Raw genomic sequence first — 22,336 nt, 5'->3', positions numbered from 1 at the left:
CATTCTCTACACCAGAGGAGGTTCTGAAGGAAGTAGTCTACACTTTGTGGTCTAGACAAGGAAATTGGGGTGGCTCAGACCCTGTGTGGAGGAGTCCCAGAGTGTCACATTACTCCCCATTCTCACTGCATTTTTAGTTTTTTCTTTGGTATTTTTTTTTAACCTGAGAAATGTACATCTTAATGAATATTAATGAATTTCACATCCATGAACAATCACCCAGATCAAGCAGTATACCATTATCCACATTCCAGAAGTCCCCTGGGTCCCTTCTCAATCATGTTCCTCCCTCCACCAGAAGTAAACACTATTATGACTTGGTCATTATCATTCCCTTGATTTTCTTTATAATTTTACCACTAGCAATGGATTCGTTTTGGCTGTTTTTGAACTTTGTGTAAATGGGTCATACAGTGTGTAATCATTTACGTTCGGCCTCTTTTGCTCGACGTCTTATCTGTGTGGTTCGTCCAGACTGTTCCATGTATTCATGGATCTTTCATTCTCATTGTACAATATTCCATTCTGTGAATATACAACTTATTTATACACCTCGTGGCACTTCTGGTTTTTCTATTTTTAGTTTTTAATATATTCTAGATGTGTTTCAATTACCTTCTCCCAATTTGTGTCCCAGTTTGTGGCTTTCATTCTCTTTATGGTGTTTTTTGATCAATAGACATTCTTAATTTTAATGTAATTGAATGTTTTATAATTGTCACTTAGTGTTTTTCTGTCTTGTTTAAGTAAAACTTTCCTATCTTCTATATTCTACTATTTTAAAGTCTTAAAGCTCTTTGGGGGACTTCCCTGGTGGTCCAGTGGTTAAGAATCCGTCTTGCAATGCAGGGGACGCGGGGGATCCCTGGTCGGGGAGCTGAGATCCCACATGCTGCGGGGCAACTGAGCCCATGCGCCACAACAAAAGATCCCTCGTGCCACAAGTAAGGCCCGATGCAGCCCAAAAATAAATAAATAAATAAATAAATATTTTAAAAAATTAGAAAGCTCTTTTGTTTTGCCTTTCACATTTAGGTTTTCAATCAACCTAGTATTATTTTTATTTGTGTTGTGAGGTAAGGATCCAATTTCATTTTTTTTTTTTCTATATGGATAACTGATTGTTCCATTTATCAGAAGTCCAACCATTCCCCACTGGTTTCACAGTACCCCCTTGGCCACCTATTCTCTGTCTACATTATGAATGGGTCTGTTTCTGAGACCACTGGTCTTTCACTGGTCTATTTGTCTACCCTTGCAGCAATATCGCACCATCTTAATTGCTATACCTTTAAAATAAGTATGGGTGCCCTGGCTAGTTGGCACTTCCACATAAATTTAAGAATTAACTTGTTAGGGGCTTCCCTGGTGGCGCAGTGGTTGAGAATCTGCCTGCTAATGCAGGGGACACGGGTTCGAGCCCTGGTCTGGGAAGATCCCACATGCCACGGAGCAGCTGGACCCGTGAGCCACAACTGCTGAGCCTGCGCGTCTGGAGCCTGTGCCCCGCAACGGGAGGGGCCGCGATAGTGAAAAGGCCCGCGCACCGCAATGAAGAGCGGTCCCCGCACCGCGATGAAGAGTGGCCCCCGCTTGCCGCAACTAGAGAAAGCCCTCGCACGAACCGAAGACCCAAACACAAACAAAAATAAATAAATAAATAATAAAGTAGCTATTAAAAAAAAAAAAAAAAAAAAAAAAAAAAAAAAAAAAAGAATTAACTTGTTAGGATACACACACACGAATCTATTGAAATCATGATTGTATTTGTATTGAACCTATAAAACAGTTTAGAGGGAACTGACAGCTTTATGACATTGACTCTTCCATTCGATGAACATGTATATCTATTTATTTAGTCTTTTTTTAATATAGATCTATTTATTTATTTATTTATTTATTTATTTTTGGCTGCGTTGGGTCTTCCGTTGCTGTGCGTGGGCTTTTCTCTAGTTGCGGCGAGCGGGGGCGCCTCTTCATTGTGGTGCGCGGGCTTCTCATTGCGGTGGCTTCTCTTGTTGTGGAGCACAGGCTCTAGGTGTGCAGGCTTCAGTAGTTGTGGTGCATGGGCTCAGTAGTTGTGGCTCGCGGGCTCTAGAGTGCAGGCTCAGTAGTTGTGGCCCACGGGCTTACTTGCTCTGCGGCATGTAGGATCTTCCTGGACCAGGGCTTGAACCCGTATCCCCTGCACTGGCAGGCGGATTCTTAACCACTGCACCACCAGGGAAGTCCCTAAAAGCAATAGATTTTTAAATATGGATTTTGTATCAGAAATCTTCTTAAATTCTTAAAAATTCTAATAATTTATCCATGGACTATTTTGGATTTTCTAAATATACGGTGGTATCATCTACAAATAATGACAATTCTGTTCTTCATTTCCAATTTTTAAACATTTTATTTCTCTTCCTTGCCTTACTGTGCCTGCTAGACCCTCCAGTACAATGCTGAGCAGAAATGGTGATAGCAGGCATCCTTGCCACGTTCCAAATGTCAAAGCTCTTAACATTTCACTTCTGTCATTTACTGTAAATCTTTGTAGATACCCTTCAAGAAAATTTATTCAACTAATTTGCTAAGATTTTTAAAATCATGAATAGATGTCGAATTTTATCTAACCCTTTCTCTACATTCATTAAGATGATATTGGTTTTTCTCCTTTAATCTGCTAATGAGGCAAATTATGCTGATTGAGTTCAAATGCTAAACCACATCACAGGTTTACAATAAATCTAACTTGATCATATTATTCTTTTTTAATATATTGGACTTAGGCAGTGCTATAGACTGAATGTTTGTGTCCCCTCAAAATTCATATGTTGAAACCTAATCCCCAGTGTGAGGGTATTAGGAGGTAGGGTCTTTGGGAGGTGACTAGGTCATGAGAGTGGAGCCTTCATGAATGGCATTAGTGCCCTTATAAAAGAGACCCTAGGGCATCCCTGGTGGTGCAGTGGTTGAGAATCTGCCTGCCAATGCAGGGGACATGGGTTCGAGCCCTGGTCTGGGAAGATCCCACATGCCACAGAGCAACTAGGCCCGTGAGCCACAACTACTGAGCCTGCGCGTCTGGAGCCTGTGCTCTGCAACAAGAGAGGCCGCGATAGTGAGAGGCCCGCGCACTGCGATGAAGAGTGGCCCCCGCTTGCCACAACTAGAGAAAGCCCTCGCACAGAAATGAAGACCCAACACAGCCAAAAAAAAAAAAGAGACCCTAGAGAGCAACCTTGCCCCTTCACTATGTGAGGACACAGCGAGAAGACAGCCGTCTAGGAACCAGGAAGTTGGTCCTCACCAGACAGCAAATCTGCCAGCACCTTGATCTTAGACTTCCCAGCCTCCATAACTGTGAGAAATAGATGTTTGTTGTTTATAAGCCACCTAGTCTACACTATTTTGTTATAGTCGCCTGAACAGACTAAGACAGGCAGTTATCATTTAGCTTAAAATATTTACATCTATTTTCTTGAGATTGTTCTGTAATATTCTTTACTTACTCATCAGGTTTTAGTATCAAGGTTATAGCAGCCCCATAAATTGAATTAAGAATGCTCCCTCTTCTTCTACACTCTGGAATTGGTTTTATAAAATTGGAATTATTATTATTATAAATAATTATTATAAATTATAATTATTATTCCTGGAGTATTTCACCAGTGAAGCCATCTGCAGACAGTTTTGGCAAGTTATATGTCTGTAGTGATTTGTCCATTTTATCTAATTTTCAACCCAATTGGCATAAAGTTGCTTTTTTGGACATTGAGCAAATTGTCACATCAGTGGAGGGCCACAGACACATGCCTGGACTTTGATATTTGACAAAGTCAGAATATCCTCGTTGAAAGGTGAAATATGGGTGTGTTGAATTTGTTTTCACTAGATGTTTTCCACTTCCAGACCTCTGCAATGCTATTCCTTCTTACTGGACTGCCCTCTCTTCCCCTTCATCACCTGGTGGATTCCTTCTTGCTTTTTGTGGTGTTTTTGTTGTTGTGTGTGAGGGTGAGGGGAGTTGGTTTGCTTGTTTGTGTGCCGCGCGGGTTGCAGGATCTTAGTTCCCCGACCAAGGATCTAACCCGGGCCCTGGCAGTGAAAGCACCAGGTCCTAACCGCTGGACCACCAGGGAATTCCCGCTTCTTGTTTTTTAAAATGCAGTTCAGGTACCACATCCTCCAAGAAGGCTTCCAGAGTCCCACAGTGGACTAAGCATCTGTCCTAGGGTCCCCACAGCTCACTGGATCCATCACTGCTAATGTACTAACCACACTGCACTGAAATTCTTTCTCTGCGTCTGTCTCCCCCACTAGACTGTGGGCTCCTTCCTCTGTGTCCTCAGAGCAGAGCAGACGTCAACACTTGTGGAACTAAAGTGAGCTGTAACCACTGAATGACCAACTAAGTTCTCTAGCCGTGTCTCTATATTTTCCCACACACGTTTGTTTGTTCTTTTATTTCATTCAATAGGTATTTATTGAGAACTTACTATGTGCCAGGTAGTGTTCTAGAAGAGTGGCCAGTGAGGAAAGAGGAAAACTACGAGAGTGTGGTATCCTGGAAACCAAGTGAAGAAAGGATTTCAAGGTTGAGGAGATGGTTAACTGTGTCAAAGGCTGCCAATAGGTCAAGTAAGACGAGGTCTGAGACTTGACTGTTGATAGAACATTGTGAATATCATCAGTGACTTCAGCACTTTTGCTGAAGTGGTTGGGCAAAAAAATCCAATTGCGGTTAAGGAAAAGCACTGGAGCCCTGGGGGAGAAGGACTGAAGAAAGCTGGTATAAAGTTTTGCTGGGAAGGGAAGCAAACAAATATATTGTGCTTTATTTTGCTATGCAGAGTTTTTTATTTGCATGCAGTATATACATCTATCCTTTCTTTCAAAGCTTCTGGGTTTCCAGTTTTGAGTTAGAATGCAATGTCTGTGGACAGCAACTCTGAAATGAATTTTTCACAGCACATTAAGTCCTCTGTCCTTTCTGAGGCCTCCTCAGTCTTGAGGGCAGAGGGCTCTCCCTGCTAGTGTCAAAGGCTGTGTTTTGGGGTTTTTTTCCCACGAACCTCAAAACCTTGTGGCTGATTCACAACAAATATCCCCTCAACCACAGCTGACCACATGTCATGCAGTCATGTACGTGACACCAAACACTCATGTGGCCACCATTCTTCCTCCCTCCCTGAATGTGGAAAAGACCAAAGGACCTGCCCCCCAAAGACCACCAGACCACATGGATTAGTACCACAAGATGAGGTGACACAGATCCTCAAGGACATATTGAAGCAGCAGCAGCAGGCAATGACCACATCCCACCCACCCCTACCCACTCCCCACCGTGGTCCTCCCACAGAACGTGACCACCCTGCACATTCAGACCCAAACAGGAGAACATTGCACAAGACACATCGTTTCTCATTGAGCTGTATTGTGGCATATAATAATAGGTACTCTATATAAATTAAATTAAAAATAAAGCTCCAGCAGGTTGCACAGGTTGGCTGTTAATAAATATATCTCTGGGTAATTGTGCCCCAAGACCAGCTCATGACCACTCTCCCTCATCCAGAGAATCATACAAAAATAAATACAGGCTTGGTGGGGGGGGCGGGATGGGAAGGGAGGACATGCCCAGTTCCATTCTGAAAGTTCTCACTCACACCATCCACCCATGCTGTTTCTCTCCACTGCTATCACCGCAGGGAGCCCCATGCTGACTGGAGAGCTAAGGGACAGGAAGGCCTCTCTCCAGTCAAGCATTCTCAGAAGCAAAGGACCCTTCGCTGTACAGGCCACACATCCCATCTGAACCCTCTGGGGGGAGGGGCTGCCGCTCCCCAGAGAGGCGGAAGCCTGTTATTGCTGATCTCACAAGCAGCTCCTACGAGAACCAGGCCAGAGAGAGGCACAGCACAAGCACCAGGAGGGACATACCACTGTTCAGAGCCACAGGGACCACCACCAGCCCAGCCAGGACCCCCAGAGTCTGGGTCAAGGGCCCCCAGAGCTGGGGAGGCAATACACACACACTCTCTGCAGGGGCTGCTAGGGTAGGAGACCTCTTTGGGGGCTCAAGGCTTGGGCCTGAACTCTCTTCATCCTGGGAGCTCACATGGGGCCTGGCCAGGCTGGAAGGACAGACTTCAGCCCCCAAGGGACCAAGGAGGGGGAGATCTTGCCCCTGCAGGACTGGAGCAGCTGGCTCCTTGCCAGATATGGAAACCGATCTGTCTGCCAACTCAGTGGTAAACTCCATCTGGACTTCTGTCCCCCCCGGTGACCCAGTCACCCCAGCTATCACCCTATTCACATGCAAAGAGTCAGAGTCCTTGCCCATCCCCTTCTCTGGAGCCCCAGTGAACTGACCCTCCATACTCAGAACCACAGGGCTGTTACATCCTGAGCCTTCTGCCCATGGGAGCCACACATCTCCCATAGTGGCTACCACAGGATGGGCCCCAGAGAGGATTTCCGGAGGCGATTCCTTGGGGGTGTCCCCTTCTGGGCTGGAGGGTATGATGGAGAGCCCCTCTTCCCCCTCCCCCTCCTCATCAGGGTCCTCGGTGTCCTTGATGAGCTCCACACCACGCCCCAGCCTGGCATAGTGCAGCGTGATCTCCTCAGCCAGGGCACTGTTCAGGGCCCGCTCGGGGCCAGGCCACTTCAAGATCAGGTCGCGGTCCGTGAGTATGCCCAGGGAATGGCTGGGAGACACCCCCCCATCTGTGGGGCCCTCCCCACCACCTCCTGCCCCACCAGCAGCCACGGCAGCCCGCAGGCGGCTCAGGTGGGACAGGTAGAGCTGCTCCAGCTCCTGGTCAATGGTGTCCTCGCCAAGCAGCTCCTCCAACCCACTCACGACCTCCAGACCCCCAGGGGGCTCATCCATGATAGCTCCCACTATGGGGTCCTTTCGGCCCCTTCCATTCTCTCTGGATACTTCCCACGTGGCCTCCACCTGTCGCTGGCTGGGTTCCAGGAAAGGCCCAGCTGCCCCCTCACTTGCATCGGGCCCCGAGGCCTGGTCCCTGGGAGAGCCACCCAGGCCACAGAGGGAGGAAGAGAGGGGAATCCTGATGGCCGGTGCCTGGGGGACCTCTGTGAAAGCCACAGGTGGACTGCTTCTGGGGACATCACCTTCCTCTGGGGGTTTGCCAGTCACTGTAACTTCAGAAACCTGGAGCCATAGGGGGAGGGGGGAGGGAGGGGAGAGAAAGGGAAGGGAATGAAGAAGAGGAGGGGATGGGACAAGCAGAGACAGTGAGAACTGGTGACAGCCCACATCCAGCCCCACAGGTGTTTCCAAATGAAAACTCCGTAAAGAACTATAATTTTCTTAACTCCAAAGACTATGTCTACATTAAAATAACAAAATTAGATGGAATAAAAGGGGGCTTCCTGTAGATCATAAAGCTGAGGAATTCAGTGGGCACCAATATCTGGTGAATGATTATCAGTAACTACTGTTGGTTGACCTCCAAAACACATCCAGAATATCCATATGAATTCATGTATTTTCTCCTTTAAAAAAAATTTATTTCCTAGCTCTGTCTTTTGACAAGTCCTAGAAACAATTACCAGTCTAGTAGCAACAAGCACATCTAGCACCCAGATCTTGGTTTCTAAATACCATTCTCCACTAAAAGGAATCAGGGCTCCTGAAATAAATGACTGTTTCCAGGCTTGGGGCAGAGAAAGTACAAGATGAGGCTGGGACATATTGACATACCAGAATGTGAGAAAGTGCTCAAAGAATGTTGGGGATGTATCAAAAGAACTCTAGAGCCAATGGAAATAAGCTCCCACTGGCCAGAGACAGTTCAATTTAAGTGTCAAAATAAATAAATAGGTGCAATGGGTTGAAACTCATCAAATATGTTTAAAATTCATGAGTTATTAATGCCACCCCAAAACTTAAATCCCTTAATTGGTCACCTTTGGAGAAGTTCATTTCTTCTGAAAACTGGTAAATAAAAGGGAAGTTTTTAAGTATTTATCCAGCTTTTTCTATACAAACCATATACCCTCAGGGCATATATGCTCAAGGTAGCCAAATAGTTGATGTGAGAAAGTTTTTCTTTAGAGAAGAATTCCAGCTAATAAATAAAATGGAAATAGAATTAAGTAGAATCAATTCTACTTAAATTAATTTAATAATAACAGGTTATATTTAATAAAAGTAATAGTTTACTAAATTAAATTTAATACTAGATCAAATTAATTAAATAGAATAAATTAATAAAAATGGAGTAGAAATGTGTTTCCACGTGGATGAAATCAGCCAAATCCAGACTGTGGGAAACTCTATAGGACAAACAAGGCTTCTTCAACAAATAAATTGCAAGAAAAGTGAGACAGATTTAAACATCTAAAAAGACGCATCAACCAAATACAATGTGTTGACCTTGTTTGGACCCTAAAACACTTATGAGACAAGGAAATTTGAACACTGACCAAATATTTGATGACCCTAAGGAATTATTGTTAATTTTCTGAGGGGTAATGTGGCATTGTGGGGGTTTTTTTAAGAGTGCTTAATTTTCTGAAATACAAACCAAAGTATTCATGGATGACATAAAGTCTGGATTTTTTCCAAAATAATTCCATAGGGAAGGTGAGAGGAGGGGGTGGGGGATAGAAAAAAGTAGGAACGGACCTGTTGAAATTTGTTGAAGCTGGGTGATGAGTACATGTGGTTTCATTATACTGGTTTCTTTACTTTTATTATTTATTATTATTATTATTTTTGGCCACTCGCATGGCATGTGGGATCTTAGTTCCCCGACCAGGGATCAAACCCATGCCCTGTACAGTGGAAGCGCGGAGTCTTAACCACTGGACCGCCAGGGAATTCCCGGTTTCTTTACTTTTATATGTTTGAAAATCTTTGTAATAAAAAGTTAAAACACACACACACACACACACACACACACACACACACACACTTACATCTCTAGAATCTCTCTTATCTCCCTGCCAGCACCAGCATCACTCACCTGGACCACTGCAGTGGCCTCCTCCTCAGGGTCCCCGGGCTTCCACCCTCAACCCTGCAGTCTATATTTTCCTCGCAGCAGCCAGAGGAAGCCTGTTAAATCCTAAGTCAGATCATGGCCCTCCTCTGCTCAAGACCCTCCTGCGGCTCCCCTGTCATTCGTGGTAAAAGCCAGAGTCCTCTGCATGGCCCGTGAGGCCTCACACGATCTGTGCCTCCACCTCTCCCACCTCACCTCCTGCGGTTCCCCCTCACTCACTCTGCTCCACGGCACGGCCTCCTCCTCCTCCCTGTTCCTCACACATTATTAGCCACGGCCCCGCCTTGGGGACTTTGCACTTGCCTGAGATGTTCTTCCCTTACCTTAGTTATCCACATGCCTCACTGTTCCACTTTCTTCAGATCTTCTCTCAAATCTCACCGACCACCAAGGCCTTCCCTGGCCACCCAATCTGAAGTTGCAAACGTCTTCCCTCCCCCAAACCCCCGCCCCGACACACACACACACACATACACTCTCTCTCTCTCTCTCCTTATCCCTTTATTTCTTTTGTCCTTAGCACTCATCATCACCTAAAATACCATATATTTTAACTACTATTTTGTTTTATTATGTCTCAGTCCACTAAAATGTAAGTGAGCCCCATGAAGACAGCGTTTGGGTCATTACTGTATTACCAGTGTCCCTAACAGTCCTTGGCACAGAGCAAGCACTCAATAAATATTTGCTAAACTAACAAATGACATTTCTATAAGCCCAGGCGAATAACTGCATTCTACCCTTCTGCCACCAAGTTCTGATTTGGGGGGCCACCCCCCAACCTAGGGCAGACCCAGAGCAAGTCAGTCCCCACCACCCAGCCTCCCGTCGGGCTGTCCATCCAGAGGCTGCCAGGCCTGCTTACCTGAAGTGTCATCTGGGGCCATGGACGGAGAGGCGTGGGGGCCACCAAGGGACCCACTGACTCCTGGACATCAGGACGCTCTGCTGGAAAGAAGAGGACAGCGTCGGGGCCAGGCAAGGGTATAAACAAGCCTGGTTTGGTTAAGAAAATATACTCTTCTAGCCAACTGGCAGATTTGCCTCTGAAGCTTTCTGCGACAGTCTAAGGCAGGAGGTGCCTCTTAATTTGTGGAGAAAGAAAAGGGGAGGAAGAAAGAAATGGTAAATATAAGCTAAAAGTCCCCAGCCTGCCAATCGCTTACCCACAGCAGGGGTATTATCGTCCGCACTCTTCATCCTCAGCTCCTCCTCGTTAGGCCTGTGGGGCGGAGGAGAGAATGCATGGATCTGATGCCCTGAAAGGCCGGTTCTGCCACCTACCGGCACCTCCTGAGCCTCTCTGCTGGCCCACCCTCACCTGACGGCTGCTGTTTTCTCTTCTGCTGCCTCTTTCTATCCTCTGGTCATAAAGTCCTACACACTCACTGTAGAAAATTGACGAAATACAGGAAAGCGTAAGGAAGCAGGAGAAAAGTCACGCATCAGCCAGAGGCAACCACCGTTACCATTTTGGAAAATTTCATTCCACACATTCTGTGAATCGCTTAGATTCTGCGGGCATAATTTTGCAGCTGGCTTTGTCCATTTAACAGTAAGAAGCAGCATTACATACTTTTGTAAACATTTGAAATGGTTGCTTACTACCCCTATCACATGGGCTGACCTTAATGTACGTAGCCATTCCCTTCCTACTAGGCAGCTAGGTTGTTTCCTTCATCTTGCTCCCACAAAGCAGACTTCGGCAGACATCATTGGGCAGAGCTTAATGAACATTTTGGATCATTTCTTTAGAGTATATTTCTGGCTGTGGAGGAAACCATCTTTTCCAAGAAAGGGCAAGCGAGGACTGTGGGGCACAGGAAACAGCAAAGGGAAGGAAGGAAGCAACTGAAGAATGGGAAGGAGGTCAGCAGAAAAGGCAGTAACCCGAGATCACAGAGGCCTAAGGTCCCTCTGCCAACCCTCCACCCATCGCCATATCAGCCTGGCAGGGCACTTAACCTCCCTGAACCTCGCTTTCCTCACCTTAAAATGGAGCACAGGGGAGCCAGGATGTGTACACCAAGCACAGGGCAGTCGAGGGAAATGAGGACATCAAGCCAGACACCAGGGCCTGGCACAGAGCAGGGGCTGAATCAAGCATAGATATTTGTTGGTCTTTTTTCCTCATTTGCCAGGCAAGTCAGACCCCAGGGTCTGAGTGGCGGAAACCAAGGGTATTTCAGCCAGTCCCTGCCAGGGGTGAGGGCATGAGGATCATGGAGAAATCGCTGCTCTCATTCTCACCAATAAGTATCAACTGCTTACAAATTAAGGCAGATGAGGGAACCATTAACTAAAACACATGCGGAGACCTGAGAACAGCTGAGGCAATAGCTCAGACCTTTTATCTTCCTCAGAAGTAACAGGATGATGTTGACATTTCTGGAAGTGGTTGCAACTTTTCTGAAAACACACAATCAGTTACCTTCACAATTACCTACAGAAACAGAATATCACTAGCTGACCTGAATATAGTGCTTACTATGGTACTTCGTAGCAGAGCTTCACATATATTCATTTAATTCTCATGAGAACCCTATGAGATAGGTACTTTTACTCTTTTGAAGTAGGCAGTTTTATTATCCTCATCTTACAGATGGTGAAACAGAAGCCAAGTAAATGGCTCAAGGTCATGCAGCAAAGATCGAAACCCAGGTCATTCAGCTCCTAACTCTGTGCTCTCAACCAACAAACTGCTGCTTCTTGGATGACGGAGGCTGGGGTCTTACCACAGCCCCACCTCCAGTCCTTTCCAGGGCAGATAGAAAGAGGCAGCAATAATGGACAAGATCACTCCCTCCACCTTCATTCAAGCTTTGCTTTTGATCTGCCTTTTGCCCACACCCTCATTCCCAGTTTCCCTGCCTTCAGGGGACATGTGGCTAGGAGACCACCAGAAACAGAAATGGCTGCAAGAACTGGTTTTTATTAGCACCCTTGGGGAGGAAGCTTGAACCATGTACATGGATCTAGAGTCTGGAAGATCCGGAAGGGACCGTCTGGTTTTCTCCACAGACTAGGGCTCACACATCACACCAGAGGTATTTGAGTCAGAAGACTACAGGGCATGAAGTAGGTGACTCCAGGAGCCCAGCCATCAATTCCTGCACTTCACGGATGAGAAAGGGGGATTCGGAGCAAATTGGCTTGGTTCTGCACCAGTCCCCTTAGTAGGTCAAAAATCCAGGTCTTTGGATTTGTGGCCCAACACAATTTCTGCTGACTTCTTTTGCTGGTGTAGTCCTTCATTAGAGAAAATGTCATCTTCCTAGGGTCTTCTAAAGCAAGCATCCTCAAGACCCACAAACAAACAGAGAGGCAGCCCTCCTCTCAGGGCAGGGCTAGGCAAGCCTTCCCCTGCCATCTGGCCCAGTGCAGGTGCATGACAACCAGGCTTCTAAAAGCTACTCCAGAGTCCTAGATGTACATGAGAGAGAAGAGAGGGGAACTCAGGACGCAGCCAACCAGCAGGAAAAGAACTCCATGGTCCATTTGAAGGAAAAAGAGAGAGAAGAAAAACAAATACAAAACAAATCCTTCAGCCCCCAGAACATCTCTTCCAAAGCCGGGGAGGGTGAGAAGAGGCGGAACATCCAAAAATCACGTCAAGCAATTCAGCCAATCCCAAAATCCACGAAGTCGGCAGAAGTACACAGGTCACTCTCCCTACTTCCAAAGTCAGAGAGATGAAAGCAGGAGGCACAGCATCTATTGTTCACCTCCTCCACCGTGGGCCCTTTTCATTGATACACCAAGTCATTTGAAAACCCTCACATCTATCCTTCAAAGCAACACCCTTCCCTTTGCAGAAACTGTTCCCAAATGCAGAAACTGAGGCTCAAGGAACAGTATCTACACCCACTAACTACTAACTACACACCACACTGATAACATCCAAAGAGGGTTCCATTTTGAAGACAGTGTGTGAAACTGTGGGCTTAAAAAAAAAAAAGAACACTAAATATCCTTGAACTGTCTTTCACAGTAAATATTCGGAGGCAGCTATGACTTTAATCAAAAGGAGGATAGTGAAAGAAATGGAGTACAAATGTATACTGACTCACTAATCAGTAACAGAGAAGAGGGGTTCTTAGAAAAATGGGGAGGGAGGAGATTAAGAACAAAACTGTACCTCCCGTATGCTTGCTAATTTTCGAGAAGGAAACTTGCTCTTTTGGCACCAACCCCACACACGCCACGTGGTATTGCCTCAAGGGCAGTGGGCAGTCACGAGCTGTAGCACAGACCAGGGGGCATCTTGGGCACTCATCCTCTGGGTGCTCTCGCGAGAACTAGTCAAGACAGTGTAGTCTAGGATGGGCCGTGTCAGGCCTGCACGCCTGTCTCCTGGGCGTGAGAAGTCTTCCTGCCATCAGGAGACTCAATGGCCTCTGACCTCAGACGGCACCCAGGGAGACCAGGGGGTGAGATTTCAGAAAGAGGTGCTGTGGGCCCCAGCCTAGGCCAGCCAAGACAGAACAAAAAAGTCAATCGCCACAGTCAGAGAGGGAGTGAGCAAGTGAGGGCTGACAACCTCTGTGGAGAAGAGCAAAGCAGACTTTCAGAGCAGTCACATCACTGCCACCACCACCCAAGTCCTCTGAGAGCGCCCCCAACACGTGTTTTCAAAGAACCTGGCCAGCCCAAAGTGGGTCATGCGCTGAAACCCAAAGGGAAACTCAGCAGACCCCAGCTCCCATGCAGTCAGCCTGAAGATAATGCTGACTCTCCGAGGGGACAGGTGGCTTCGGAAATCTGCCCGAGATACTTGGAATCCCAGTACCCTGAGCCATCTGCTTTCTGAAAACAACAGGGTTTGAAGGAGGCTGTGAAAGCCACCAAGTTATGTGGGGTACTGCTCTGTCTTCCCCAGCTAGTCTGTGTCAGTGTCAGTTCTGGGACTTACGGACAATCCAGTAGGGCGGAGGGAAGAAGCTGAGCAGTTTGTTGTGCTATGAGCTTCTGCTACAGCAATGACTTCATTCATTTGGCCATGACCCACGGTAAGAAATACATTTTACATCATAACCCAGCACACACCCATATATACATCTCTCTGAAAATCAGTTGTTCTTTGAATGAGACAACACTTACCTTTACTACGTGTTGTGATGCACTCATTATTTTCTATGCTATTTTTTTAATGTTTGTTGGAATCCAGTAAATGTATTTCACATCTTAATAAAGGGTCATGACATGTAGTTTTGAATAACCCCAGCTCTGCCACCTACCAGCTGTGTGACCTGGAGCAAGTTACTTAACCTCTCTGTGCCTCCGTTTCCTCATCTGTGAAGAGGGTATAATAGTAATACTTACCTCAGAGAGCTGTTAGGCAGATTGAGGAAATATTTGAAAGTCGCCTTTAAAGTGCTTAACAAACAGTACTCCACTCCAAATTCCCACTGAGAGAAACTGAGGCTCTGAAGAGGAAAGCAACTTGCCCAGCATTGCCCAGCTGGTAAGACACATCACCCAGCCCGGCACAGCAGTTGAGAACTGGGGCACCAGAACAGGAGCACCCAGCTCAAATCCCGGCTGTGCTGCTTTCATAACACGTGGCCTCAGGCCCACATCCTCGACCATGATGCCCTATCAGTTTTCCGTGGAATAAAAGAGGATCACTTTCACACTAAAATCCTCACTCCAGACAACTAAGATGACCCCTGGCCCATCCTGTTTCGACTTTGATTGTTCTGATTTCCCAACTGCCAACTCAGATAGCAAGTTGGGTCCCCATCCATTCGGCTACAGGTACACCTAAAAATCATTGAGGGCTTACTGTGCATCAGCCCAGGGACAGACTCTGGAGACACAATGGTGAGCAAACCCGACTAGGAAGCTTACAATTTAGCGTGCAGGAAGACATCAAAAAAAGATACTCACACTCATTCTTTCAACAAACATTTATTGAGCACCTGTTAAGTGCCAGGCACCGTGGCAGGCCCTGTGGGAATACAGTGGTGAACAAAAGCAGACCATGTCCCTACCCCTCACGGAGCTTACAGTCTAGCAGGGCAGAGAGGGTCATCCGATAATCCCCTAATGAAGGTCTAACTACAAACTGAGGTCAGGGCCTTCAGAAAAGGAAAGACTGCCCTAGAACAAGGAGCCTTGGCCCAGACTACAGGGTCAGGGAGGGCTTAAGATGCTTAGAAGGAAAATGAGCAATGGAGGGGTCAGGGAGTGAGGGGCTGCTGAGGACTCTATGGGGGAGGTGATGGAGTCAATCTCGAACAACGGGAGTTTGAGGCATCTTTGGGACATCAGCCAAGTAGAGATACCGAGTTTGTATGTATGAGGCTGAAGAAAAGAGTAGGGAGAAAGAGAAGAACCAGAGAGTTCAGAGGAAAAGCAGCAGAGTGTGGTCCCAAGGCAAGGGAAGAAAGTGTTTTAAATAGGAGTGCTCAACCACTTCAAGAAGAACACCAAAAAACCACCTATGGAATCTGGCAGATGCAGGGGCAGAAGTGAGTGGAGAAGACAAGTGTAGGCAACTCTTTAGAGGGGGGTCGACAGTGAAGGGGAGAAGGGTGATTGGGTGCTGGCCAGGAGCAGTGGGGACAGAGGTGGGGTCAAAGGACAGATTTCTAAGACAGCAGAGACACTGGCATGTATAAAGGCCAATAGAGAGGCTCAAGCGAGGAGGGCAGTGAAAAGCTGCCAGGAGAGAAAGGGTAACTGATTATGTCAGGTTCTGGAGCAAGTGGCAGAAAAACGGAACCCAGAGCACAAGTGGGGAGACTGGCCTGAGGGAGGAAAAGGGCCCCCCTCCTCCCCTGTAACACAAAGGAGGGAAATCAGTTTGCAGGCTTGGGGGCTACAAGTTGTGGGGAGTTCCATTCTTATGGTTTCTACTTGTTTTTTTGAAGCAGGAAGTCTGAAGGTGAAGAACATATGAAAGAGTCACCTCAGGGACGAGACAAGAGTGGATCAGAATAAAACAGTAGGACTGCCAGGCAGGGTGGAAAATGATCCTGGATTTGTGGCAATGCTCATCTCCTCTGCTCTATGACATTCTCTAACGGGGCTTGCCTGCTTGGCTGGTCAGTTGCTATAAAAAGACCCGGGCCTGAGGTGGTTGGGATGGACAGGCTTCCAGGAGGAAGCACTCTTAGAACTGAAGGATCAAAATGAGACTGCAGTGGGCACCGGACCAACATTCCTGATGAGGGAAACAGCATGGACAAAGGCCCTGAGGCAGGAAAGGGCAAAGCACCTTGGAAAGACCACAGTGACAGAAGCTCAGAAGGCAGAGGATGGCATGAAGTGAGAGTAGCTGCCCTGGAGGCCAGACTGGGGGAGAGGTCAGAGGGTGCTCAAAAGCCATGCTGTAGCTTTCTTGGTCTTTATTTTTAAGAGGAATAGGACACCTCCCAAGGGTGTTAAGCCAAGGCAGACCTGGAGGGCTCTCCTCCCCACACCAGCCCTGGGATTTTGGACTCTGGGAGCCTCAGTTTGCTCATCCAGAAAAGAGGGATCGAAACCATCTATCTCACAGGGAATGTTGAAGGGATCAGATGAGACCGTACACGCAAATACTCCGCAGGGTCTCTGCCAGGTCTTGTACAACAAACCCTCCATCCCTGCCCCTCCCACCCGGTTCCACCACCGGCCCTTTGACATCTTAGCGCCAGTCTGCAGCTTTGGCCCTGTTTGAACCTAGCACTGTGCCCAGCACATGGTAGGCCCTCAATAAATGCTTGTTGATGGATCAGCTCTAAGCCTAAGGGTTATCAAAAGCCTGGTCCAGCAACTCGAGGAATGCAGCCATTTCAGTTTCTGAGCTGTATCCCGAGGGCTAGCACAGACTTCTCCCGTGTCCCCACGTGACGTGGCTGTGCTGGTGCACAGTGGACCTGCAGGCAACACTTCCTGAATGGGAAGCCCTCTACAACAGGGCTCCCGCAGGCTGAGGCTATCCCCTAAGATCCTCTACCATCTCCCAGAAGGGCTGGGTCGCAGGGAGCGGCTGTTCTCCAACAGCACTCCAAGTCACCGGCAGCACGCAAGTTTTAAAACAATAATAAGTTGAAAGGTACTCGCCAAGAAAGCCACCGACCTACAAAGAAAATCTTATCGCTGATCTTGCAATGAGCACCAACCTCCCCTTTGCAAGAGCTGAGATCAAGATAAAGAAGCTATCAAAAAGCCATCTGCCCACTTAAAATAATATCACAAGTCATGTTAGGAACCACAGACCTGGGGCCAGATACCAAAACAATTGTCTGAACGGGCTGCTTCAATTTCTCCTTAAAACCACCCATGTATTTTAAAAGAAAAACACCCTCTCCACCCACCTTGGCCCTGCAAGCTTTTGACTTCTCTGTTCCCTTCCGTTCACACTCTAAAATGACCAAACTCTGTTACCCAAACTGTCGCGTCTTACAGACAAGGCTCCCACGACAGCCAGCTGGAATGACGACTCGGGAAAAGTGACAGAAATTAAGGCGAGGGGCACTGGAATGGCTGGATATCTTGATCTGGGTGATGCTTTCACAAGGGCATACATATGTAAAAATCTATTGAGCTTCACACTTAAGATCAGTAGAAGGAAAGCAAGGCATGCTAAGAACATGGGAACACCTGGAGTGAAATGCAGAATTTGCCCTGAATCCTATCAGGCCTTCAAGAGGAACAGTAGTTTTTAAAAAACGTTCCTACCGTCTCCTCCCTGGTCCTATCACTCACTAGCTGAGTGTACCTGAACAAGCTGGCTCACTTCTCTGAGCTACCTCGGTTTCCCCCTCTATTAAATGGGCATAACCATAGCACCTACACCACACAGCATGCACAGCGGGACTCAGGGGAGAACAAACTTGAAGCTCTCAACACAGAGATCGTTAAATGTTGGCCACTGTTAATCTTTCAAAGCTACCACCATGCTTCAGTTACCTTGCCCATGCTTGCTGCGTCCAATCCAAGCACACAAATTGACTGTCATTCCCCTTTAGCAGATGAGAAAACGGAGGCTCACAGATGAAGAAACTGAGGCAAGGCTACACAGCTGGTGATGGACAGAGCAGAGTTTGGGAGGGGAATCCAAGGAACTATCTGTGATTCCCTAAGCATTAATACTGACACCTATACGGCACTACTAAGAGCCAGGCTTGGTTCTGAGTGCTCTTACTCATCTCCTGTGAAGTGGCTGCAATAATTATCTCTGCTTTACAGATGAGGGTACTGAGGCACAGTGCGGTTAAATGAGTTGGCCAAGATCATAAGGCCAACAGATGACAGGACTGGGATTTGAACCCAGGCACTGATATCAGAATCCACACTCTTACGCCTGTAAGGAAAGCCATGCTGCCTACCCTGCTCAGATAGTCCCAGGTTACTGTTACCAACACAGGTTGGTAAGTAGGTACTTGTCTGCTTGCTCACTTACCCAGGCACATCTGCCCACCAGCCCCAAGCTAGACCTTTCTGAACTACTCACAGCCTAAGGCCCTTCCAGAATCACAAACATCTTGCTGCAGCCAGAGGCTTCTGATCAAGCATATACAAGGTCCAAACAGCATTTTCCCATTCCCATTTCCAGTCCTCCCAGGAGCAGGGAAATGTATGCATTTCCCACACGTGCTTGGAGAATCTACTTATCCCAGGTTAGACTTAGGTTATTCCCCCCAAAATCAGGCCTAGCTGCTACTCTTGAAGAACTCATGGCTTGATAGAAAAAACCTAGGAGAATCTTGTATCAGGGGCTTCTGGGGTTAAGTGGTTCCTTCTCCCAGGCCCTGAATGGTCACAGGTGGTACAGCAAAAACAAAGGTAAAGAGCTTCCAGTCCAGGCCCATCTGGTTCTGCCTCTGCCAGAGCCACTGCTTCCTGTGAGAGCAGGGGCTCAGCCCCTCAACTCCACAGGCGATATCAGACTAAATTAGAGCAAAACAGTAAGGAGAGTGCACAGGCTTCAAGGTCAGACATGGCCCAACTGGAAAAGCCAGGAGCCATCACTTCCTCAACCAGTTGCTCCCTCTAGAACCCTGGCTTCCTGCTCCGTCAAATGGGGATCAGATTCCCTGCCTCCCACTGGTAAGGACCTTGGTCCACACTACCATATCACTGCAGTTCTCTCCGCTCCAGCACACTACCCTTCATTCACACCAGATTCAGTCCCACCTCAGGACCTTTGCACTTGCTGTTCGCTCTCCCTAGAACACCTCTGCTCCCATTATGTGTGCAAAACTATTCGTCTTTATCATTCAAGGCTCAGTTTAAACAGTACCTCCTCAGAAAGTCCTCCTTGTTCCCTTTTCTACAAACTCTCTCCCTCCTCGTATCTGGGCATAACTCTTATCAGCATCCAGGACTCACTTCCTCGAAGGCCTTCCCCAAACACCCTACTTAAAGCAGCTATTCCCTCCCAAACTGTCCCCTTACTCTATTTTACTTTCCTCTCAGCAGCTAAACTTATTCGTCTGTATCTTATCCACCTGCTGGTTTTTTCAAACTGTCTCTCATAAAAGCCTGTATGCTCCTTGAGGGCAGGTAAGATGTCTGTCTTGTTCAGGGCTTTACAGTGCAATTCAATAAATGAATGAAACCCCAGTAATTAAAACACAGCCTAGCACATGTTTGGTCTCCATTACTCTTTGACCGACTGACTGAATGCGCCCTCCTCCCTGTCCTGGAGAGCAGGCCTCAGGGGCTCCTGGGTCGGAATGCTTGTCCTCCATCCTAAACACAGCCCTGCGTTGGCGGAGGTGGCGCTGGCAGACATTACCTGCGCCTCACCGGCTTCATGCAGCTCTTCAGCTGCCTGGCCTCAGCCTCCACGGGACCCTGGCACTCGGGCTGTGGCTCCAGCTGCTGCAGCTGCTGCTGCTGGGGCAGCCCTTCGGCATCAGTGGGTGTGGGAGCGGGTGCAATCCGGAGCAGGACTGTGTAGTTGCGGCCGTGGTTGTTGGCCCAGAAAGTGCCCTCGGGGGTCTCATAGCGCACCACGAAGTCCAGGCGCGCCCCATCGCCCGCACCCTCAGCAAAGGGCAGCTGGAAGGCAAAGCGGTCAGTGCGGCCGCCGTCGTCGGGCGAGGAGGCGGGCGCCTGGCCGGGGCCCAAGCCAAGGCCCAGATCCAGGATGGGATCTCCTGCTCCTGGTCCTCCCGCTCCTGCCCCCGGCGGGCTGCGCGGGACGTAGCGCGCTGGGTGGTCGCAGAAAGAAGCCCAGCCGTCGTGTGAGGCCCGCACGTGCACCGCCTTCTCGAAGGAGCGGTTCAGCACGCGGACCAACCCGCGCAGCACCGGCGGGCGCCCCCCAGGCACCCACACCCCGGCACCCCCGGGGACCGCTCCGGGAGGCGGCAGCAGTGCCTCCAGCTCCACCATGACGCGCCCCAAGCGCTCCAGACGGCCCGGCGCGGGCGGCAGCGAAAATGTGGGCACCAGGTAAAACCCCCCGCCAGCGGGAACGGGGCACAGCGGCGAGGGCTCGGGGCAAGCCTCCTCTTCCTCCTCCCCTTCATCCCCATCCTCGCCATCGTCGTCCTCGTCAGCCCCGCCGCCGACGCCATCTTGCCCGGCCGCCACCGCCATCTTGCCCGCCCCGGGCCCGCCCCACGGCCGGTAGCGGCGCAGCTGCGCCAGCGGCAGCCCCAGGGCCTCGTCGGCGAACAGCACCCTCCGCGGGGCCACCGCTGCCTCGACTGAGGTGCGGGGCTCGCCCGCGGCAGGCGAGGGGGGCGCGGGATGCCGCAGCGGGGACTCCACAGGGGCCGTGCGCGCCATATCGGCGGCGGCGGCGGCACCGACGGCACCGGCAGCGGGACCGGCGGGGGCAGGGCCTGAAGGGGCGGGCAGCCAATGGGAAGGCCAGCGCCGGGGGGAGGGGGATACGACTCACGGGGGGGCGTAGGCGGCGAGACGACAGGTAGAGCGGAGAGCCAATGGGGAGCCGCGCACGCGTGACGTAGACGGTGAAGCGAGTGCAGGGGAAGCACGCAGCCAATGGGGATACCCGAGAGTGGGCGGTGTAAGAGGCGGGATGATTGGGGAATCAATGGGGACGCGTGAATGGGGGGGGGGTGCGGGGTCCGGGATGAAGAGAGCAGAAGTAGGACAGCTAATGGGGAAGTGTGAGCGGGAGCGGCGTGGGAGCGGCGGGGAAAACGGAATGGCTACAGGCGATGGGGGCAGCAGGGAGCGAACGGAGAGGCCGGAAAAGTAGGAGATCCGTGGGTTGCGTATGTAGTGGGACGGAAGGTAGAGACAGCGAACAGCCAATGGGGAGCCGCGCGCAGGTGACGTAGAGGAGGGATGACGATAATGGCTGCAGCGAGCCAATGGGGAGTCTTGTGAGTGTGCACTACACCTTCAAGGGGCGGTGCCAGGGAGGAACTAGCCAATACGGAGACTGGTGACCAAGAGGTGACCAAGAGGCGGTATGTGAGCGGCCTCGGAGGCGGGACTGGAGGGGAAGAGCCAATGGAGTGGGTGATGAAGGCGAGAGCGAGGAAGAGAGGTAGCAGATAGCCAATGGGGGAGTCAGAGTGAAGGCAGTTGAGACCTCAAGGGGCAGTGCAAGAACGGGATGAACCAATGCCGAAGCTAGAAAGTGTAGCGGGACAGAAGGACCCGGAGGTGGGACAGGAAAGAGCGGAGCCAACGGGGATGTTGTAGCTGGTGTGAAGGAGGGGATGAACAGCCAATAAGGAGGGTAGAGGAGAGGCAGGTTCGTAGGCCGTCTGAGCTGTAGAGTGGTCGGGCCTCTGAACCGTAGAGTGCAGGCAGCCCTTAGAAAGAGTATGCCTCTCATGGATGGCTTTACCTTCTCCTTAACCCTCCGTGACTCCCTATTGCCCCAGGGCTATGAATGCCCAGAGCCCCTGAAGACCTAGACTGCATCCTAGTGTGAGATCTGAGAAAGCAAAACGGACTCTCCTGTCGCAGTTAGTGGGTCTGCCCTACCCAGCTCCGAGCCTTTGCTTGAGCGGTGCCACTAGCCAAGAATGCCCCTGATTATCATCCTCAGTGTTCTCCAGGACTTGGCACCATTGTTGAATGAATGGCCAAATGAAAGATTGAGCTTTTGGGGAAGATTAGCTTTTTCTAACTCCAGCTCAGAAAACACTGAGCGTGACTATGCAGCCAGGAGTTGGTCGGGCATGCTGGCAGATATTGACTAACGTAATCACAAATCAAAGCCCTGTCTTTCTTGCGGGACTCAAGCTCCACACCCCACAGTGGCCTCACCTCCCTTCTTTCTGTCCCTGGTCTCTGCTCCTACTGTTCCCTCTCCCAGGAGTGCTGCTCCTTCTTCCTCATCTAGTGAACTCCTTTCATTCCCCTTTCACTCTTCCTTTGAG

At 49.2% G+C, this 22,336-nt stretch overlaps 1 protein-coding gene across 2 annotated transcripts; it reads right to left on the bottom strand.

Annotated features, from left to right (window-relative positions):
* Window positions 1–5,414: 5,414 nt before the first annotated feature.
* Window positions 5,415–20,790, bottom strand: PPP1R3F (protein phosphatase 1 regulatory subunit 3F). Of its 2 annotated transcripts, none has more exons than XM_059910963.1 (4): window positions 19,759–20,790; window positions 10,196–10,251; window positions 9,895–9,977; window positions 5,415–7,171 (listed from the first exon to the last, which is right to left on the bottom strand). In XM_059910963.1, exons 1-4 carry the CDS (start codon window positions 20,757–20,759, stop codon window positions 5,876–5,878), a joined length of 2,436 nt encoding a protein of 811 aa, XP_059766946.1. In that variant the 5' UTR covers window positions 20,760–20,790; the 3' UTR covers window positions 5,415–5,875. The 2 variants fall into 2 exon arrangements, with proteins under 2 accessions (XP_059766946.1, XP_059766947.1); XM_059910964.1 differs by having other exon boundaries at window positions 9,895–9,974.
* Window positions 20,791–22,336: the final 1,546 nt, after the last annotated feature.

This window comes from Balaenoptera ricei, chromosome X (genome assembly GCF_028023285.1).
Source record: "Balaenoptera ricei isolate mBalRic1 chromosome X, mBalRic1.hap2, whole genome shotgun sequence".
In the NCBI taxonomy this organism is placed as follows: Eukaryota; Metazoa; Chordata; class Mammalia; order Artiodactyla; family Balaenopteridae; genus Balaenoptera; species Balaenoptera ricei.
Note: the sequence above shows the minus strand (reverse complement) of the source record. Positions and strands in the feature narration are given on the sequence as shown.